Source organism: Ostrea edulis, chromosome 2, assembly GCF_947568905.1.
Source record: "Ostrea edulis chromosome 2, xbOstEdul1.1, whole genome shotgun sequence".
In the NCBI taxonomy this organism is placed as follows: domain Eukaryota; kingdom Metazoa; phylum Mollusca; class Bivalvia; order Ostreida; family Ostreidae; genus Ostrea; species Ostrea edulis.
Window position 1 is genome coordinate 83,463,240 of NC_079165.1, and position 6,484 is coordinate 83,469,723.

At 37.6% G+C, this 6,484-nt stretch overlaps 1 protein-coding gene across 1 annotated transcript; it reads left to right on the forward strand.

Annotated features, from left to right (window-relative positions):
• The first annotated feature begins 424 nt into the window (after positions 1 to 424).
• Positions 425 to 4,877, forward strand: LOC125680914 (WAP four-disulfide core domain protein 3-like). The gene is made up of 4 exons (XM_048920714.2): positions 425 to 497; positions 3,726 to 3,773; positions 3,886 to 3,973; positions 4,224 to 4,877. The coding sequence occupies exons 1-4, from the start codon at positions 474 to 476 to the stop codon at positions 4,619 to 4,621; spliced, it is 558 nt and encodes a 185-aa protein (XP_048776671.1). The 5' UTR covers positions 425 to 473; the 3' UTR covers positions 4,622 to 4,877.
• The last annotated feature ends 1,607 nt before the right edge of the window (positions 4,878 to 6,484 follow it).

Genomic DNA, 6,484 nt, shown 5'->3' on the forward strand with positions numbered 1-6,484 from the left:
GTGTCTTAGACTAACATTTAAATTCCATCTTATCTTACTACTTCCCACGACACTTAAGAGTCGACAATTCAGTGGCGTTGTTCCCCGTTATACACCCCGACTAAGAATAAAGATTCTTCTGCTCTAATCTTATGTAATGTAATTTTTTTTTTACATTTTTCAATGTGATAACCCCCTCCCACCCCGTGTTTAAAACTTCAAAAATTCATATCATAAACTAACCTCTCTTTATTTTAATTATTGGAAGTATATTTTACAAATATTCATTCATTCTACAGTTTCACGATAACTGTATATGGCGATGATGTGATTTTCCATATTTAGAATTTATTTGTACGTTTCTAGGGTGTTAGCCCCGCCCCCATCTCCACGTGTGTGAAAAGGCCTGTATAAAACAGACTCTCTGTAACTCCGTTTTACAGAAACTTCATCTTTTCCACGTACAGTATTACCACGATACTTACTACGCACTCATGGCTTTCTTAGCTGTCTCTGGGGTAAGTTTTATAGACCAGTTTCCATGTGATATTACCGATATCTATTAAGGCAATACCTCGCAGTGCTTCATAAATACACTTTGACTTCTGTAGTTCTCGTTCATTTATTCCAATTCTTAAGATTTTATAATTATCGTCTAGACTCAGATAAATATTTGTCCTTAATATATATATATATATAGAGAGAGATCAAGTTAAAGCCCGTGTATTTCTTATGGACTTAGAACATCATCAAAAATGGAGTTTTGGTGTGTGTGCCTATATATTCGAACTTACACTGCGATAATTTTTCTACGCGCTCAGTTCCAAGGGAGGGGGACGTTATGCCCACACTGATATTCAACAAAATTTCTTACTAGTTATTCGGTGTAAAATTCAAAATGTGAAAAAGTAAAAGTCCTCCACGTGGAATAGTGTAAATCCCTTTCAGAAAAAATGTTACGGATGGATCCCCCCTCTTGGAAAAGGGGAAAAAAGTTTGCGTACGAAATATAGATGTATATGTATTTTTTAAAATGACTAACATTATCCTGTTTTGTTCAGAATTCATGTTGAGAATTGCCTCTGTATCCGCTTATCGGATCTGTCGCCAGCCTCACCATATGGTCACGTCGTCACGTCTTTATCAAATACCCGGACAATCCCTGGAGGGTCAAAGAGATTAAAATGTCCTAAATGGTCAATGGCCACGAGTAGCTGTAATATGTTTGTTTTTCCGGAGTGAACTCGGTACACACTGATACTGGCTTTGATAGTGGCTATGGATCGGTCTAGTTCATGACATTGGGATCTATCGGCAGACAGAATGCCCTTCACTATCCTACATAGAAGCACAGGGGCTAAACCCGTTTTGGGCCCGAACTCTGTGATACCATAAGGCTGTTCAAAATTAATTCTACGTTTAACGTCACCTCAAAACTTCAAAACCTATGAGGGAGGGAGGAAAAAAATAAACAAACAAAAATTTTAAACAAATGTGTATTTATTGAAAATCACCTATTCAGTGACCCAAAAATCAACAATTTCAAATAGACATCACCCAATTTAGTGACCAAAAACGTAATATGTCAAATTAAACACATTGTGGGATTTGATTTTCAAGTCCAAGTCAATTTTTGCGTTTTCCCAGCAAAGACTTTTTCCTTAATCTGGGTTTTTATCCCTTCTGCGAACACACCATGCAGATTGGGTGAGCAGAGTAGTGGCTTGTGATAATATCAGGTGGTACATCCAATGGATTTTCGTCACCACAAACATAGCAAACTAAAGGAAAACTTCCTCTTGTGGAAATAGTTGCTAGACACATGTGACTCAGTTACAATTAAAATTATGATGACAATATTTCATACATTTTTATAATGACACATCTTAAAGTTTAAAATATGCTTTACTTTGTTTTGTGTTGATTTTTTAAAATACAATTTTGAAAGGAAGATGCTAACCTGGTGTACCACAACTAAAAGATCAGGATTGTACCTTCACATCTACAAATACAAGGCAGGATTCCGATAGTTTAGGACGCCCTCAAATAAATTGATTAAATAATTACAGTTTCCTTTTTAGTGCTTTTAATTTTTATGATTAAATGCTTTGTACAAAGTAATAATCAATCAGCAAGTTCTGTATTTCCAATCGTAGTACAAACTGTCATGAAATAGTACATCGGAACTCTTCACTGTTGAGAAGGTAAATATGAAATGTGATAGGGAGTTAATAGGATGTCTAAGACGAAAAGTTGAAGCGATCAAGGAATTGCTTAACCCATTTTAATCGCAAAAAGCGGCTGAATTTCAGGCAAGATTTCCCGAATCACTTTGTGTGACACTGGTCTGACATTCGGAAGAGGCGTCAGTCCAAATATCCAGCCTCGACGAATCTCGCTGAGATTAGTTCGGTTCAACCCATCTTTGTACGTTTTCTTTACTTTAATAGTGGCATATACTTCCATTTTCTTCATTTAAGGGCCTCTGATTAAGCGTTTTCCTCTTACACGGGATGTAGAATTAAGTCGCTAAATGAAAAACCAAACCTGAACGACTACTTAAAATCCGGATTTATTTGTTTTTTCAAAACGGCAATTTCGCCGAAACCTACGCACGCGGGTGACGTTAAACGTAGAATTAACTTTAGACAGCCTAAATACTATATTTATGGTATCACAGAGTTCGGGCCCAAAACGGGCTTAGCCCCTGCGCATAGAAGCGGGAAGTTTGACGAGAAGACCTGACGTAATAGAAGAGGAAATACAATACGTCACATTTTCAGCTAGCTATTTTTCTCCTTGTAAGCCCGTTGCTGGCACATAGAATCGGAGGTGGAGACTCCCTCCCTCCCCATTTTATTTTCTTATATACAACAACGTTCATTTTGCTTTATTTTTACATGCGAAGTAAATTGAAATTACATGCAAAGTAATTAGATCTATTGGGTTACCGGATCCTCACCAACGTAACTGACGACTAACGAAAAGAGTAAGCATGGCTATTATAAGTACATATGGCATTATCTTCAGTGGCGTAGCTTCCATTGAGGCAACCGAGGCAGCTGCCTCGGTAAAAAAAACAACAAAAAAACACCTTTTACGTTGTTAAAATGTCGACCCCCTGCCTCGGTAATATTCGAACCCAAGCTACACCTATGATCTTTGATATACAGGCCCACTTCACTTTGTTTCACATAGGGTTTGAAAACCGAAAACAACCCCCGCCGCCCCATTATACCGCCGCAAGACAAATTTCGTGAAAGTATCCTTTTGCCAATTTTTTCAGATTCAAAAAATTTAAAACTTCAGTAGGCCTATATCATGATAATTCAAGTCAGGTGTACTGGACACCAAATTCTACATTTCACCGATAAATCTCCCGGAGTGGAGAGGTGGTCATTTTAATTGTGCAGCTGAATTTTTGTCACCTTCCGCCACCCTTTTCCCATATCTAACTTCTTTTGTAAAGGTAACTTCAAAATCTCTGAAAACGGCGAGGAAAATCGTTTTATAGCCATTGATGACGTAACTCGTTGTACAATTAATCTGCAAGTACTGTGTATAATTTCATATCTAGTTATAATTCTATGAAATGCATGTAGATATTATTGCTGTGCTATAATTTAAGAAAAACATCGGGTTGAATGTCAATAAATCATGTTCAAGCCAAACTAAAGAAAACCTAATACCAAGTATTTGAATTATAATATGTAATTTTGAATTGAAAATATTTTTTTAAATTCCAGATCCTCGTCGTTTTCACGATCTCCGCTGCCGACTGCCGTTCTCTATGTGTGAGTATGGATAATCAGAACATCGCATTCTGTATTTTTAATGCAATTCAATGTAAGTCATGAACAAACTTTCAAACCACCTGATATTGATGTTAATATATTTGTTTTACAGAATTTGAACTGTCCCGCCGGAACTAAATGCGTATTTCAAAGAAGCACGTGCGACTACCCTCCGTGTAAACGGTACCCGGTCTGTGTCGGTGAGTTGCTTTCTACTCTTTTAGTCTCGTTAAAGGTCAGATTTGATCTGTCACGATTCCTTTTCTAACGTCTAGATTAAAAAAAAAACAAAAACTCGCAACAAAGTTGCACTTGTGCGTAGATCGATGCCTGCACACGTCCGTCCAATTGCGAGGGGATGGATCCGTTCCCATTGGAATGCCACGTTTACTAATCACAGAAGATTTTCAACACCCCTAGTGTACGTAAATTTTTAATTTTTTTTTTCAGATGAAAACCCACACTATGAAAGTAACCTCATCCCAGCTCAACTTTCACGCCCAGGGAGGTGTCCTGTCTCCACAACACCGGGCTCATGTATAACCCAATGTCAAAACGACGCAATGTGCCCGAACAACGAAATCTGCTGTTTTAACGGATGCGGGTTCACATGCAGCGGTCCCCAAACCAAACCAGGGACCTGTCCGCGCTACCTCCGAAACGAAAACATGTGTGGAATGGACTGTTCCTCAGACAGCGATTGCCCGGGGGTGGAGAAATGTTGTCGAACAGCTTGTGGGAGCACCTGCTCAAGGCCTTGCTACTATTATCTCTTCAATACCGCCAACCAAGCAGCCGGGATCCGCTCCGCGTTTTGGTCCCTCCCGTATATGTGTCGTAGATTATAGTATACAAAGAGCTTGGACATGACTTGCATTTGCCATTCATGATCTCTGTTGACCTCTGCATGTGTTGTGTGTGAGATTGCGTGTACAGCCGTCCAATGTGTTCAGTTGTTGTCGTGTTCAATGAATACTCTGGTGATACTGCGATTAGTCAAGAAAACAATCTAAAAGTTTATATGTCTATTTTACAATATTTATTTGTGCAATGATACACGAGTATATAAGTCAGATCTGAATAAATTATTTATTTTCAGATAAATGTCTTGTTTGTCTCGTATTGATGATTCACGGGTTGACTTGCATATTGGGCCAATTTAATTCTGTCTAACGAAATAGTATTTTATAAGAAACCTAAATCATAAATTCACAACCAGGTAAGTTTGTCTAAACGAGCTGAAATTGTTAGTACATTTTTAAGTCATTGGACTTAGGAATTAAACTTCATCTACCAGCTCAATTTTCCTAAGTGCCATTGTATATATTTTGGATTTATCAAGACTAGATTTTCTCATTGGTGTATTATCGGCAAAGCACAGAGAAAAGGTAGTTTTTGGTTACATTAACCACAAAGTGCAAAATTTAACACATGTCAGGAACAAACATGTCAGATTCTCGGACTTGCCAAAGTGCACGGCTCGGACATGCCAAAGTGCACGGCTCGGACATGCCAAAAAACATGGCTTGAAATTCTCACTATCGGTACAAGACAACGGTCAATGAATCACAAAACACATACTCCTGACAGTTGAATTGATTAGCAACACACTTGATTACAAATTGTGGATCAGGATAAACGATAATAGTATGTAATAACTAAGTCAAACAAGGCTAGTGACCTTGTCGGTCCTCGTTCGTTAGTAGTCGTGGTTTGCCATCTGTATCACGTGATCTGTCGTTGGTATGGTGATTCAACCTCTCTTCGTTATTTGTCACGTGGTCTGTCGTTGTAGTGCTGGCTCTCTGCGTACCAAGTACACGTATTCAAACACTCCTTTCTTTAATGTCGTTTTTACTATAGATCTGTCTGATCGAATCTTGTCCACACAATATCACCGCGTCGTTCTGAGTTCAATGCTATAAATAAACATTTAATTTTCAAGATATGTCTTTTTTGTCGAGAAATATGACTTCTATAAGTATACAACATTTTCAAATAAAAGATATGACTTTCGTTTAGAAGATATCTTTTCTCAATGAATGAAGAGATTCTTTTGTAGTACTCTCTTTCAATAAAATGAAGTGATGTCATAACGCGGAGAGGTGGTATATTATACATCGTGTATGTTAAACATTCAACAAAAAGGTATCAATTATATCGAAAGAGATAGCTTTTAGGTTTCCTTTTGTAGAGAGATAAAATCTTCAAAATAGTTCATTTGAAGGACATAGGCGCTCAGGTCATGGAGACTACAGGGTTTTGAGGGAAATCGAACTATTATCGTGACATTTTATCCCACTCTATGATGTGGATTTTTAGTTTTTTGCAATCTAATTTGCTTATTATATACTAGTATGCTGTAATAAATTTAATTTCATAAAGGTTTGATTGATTGATTGAATATTGAGAGGGTGTCTCGAGAATTTTTCACTCATATGGAGACGTCACCACTACCGGTGAAGGGCTGCAGAATTTCGGTCTATGCTCGGCACTTATGGCCTTAAAGGTATCACACCGGTAATTGTCCAATCTAGTTCCATATATTAAAGAAATTTTTTTCCTTGTGCGATTTTTCTCATTTCTTCTTCTTTTCTCTTAATTTTTGTACCCCTAATTGGGAAATTTTGTGTAATTTGTAGAAATAACCAAGAGTATACAAAGGAACTATTTGCTATTGGTAGCTTAGGCTACTTCCTGAGGTGCACTCC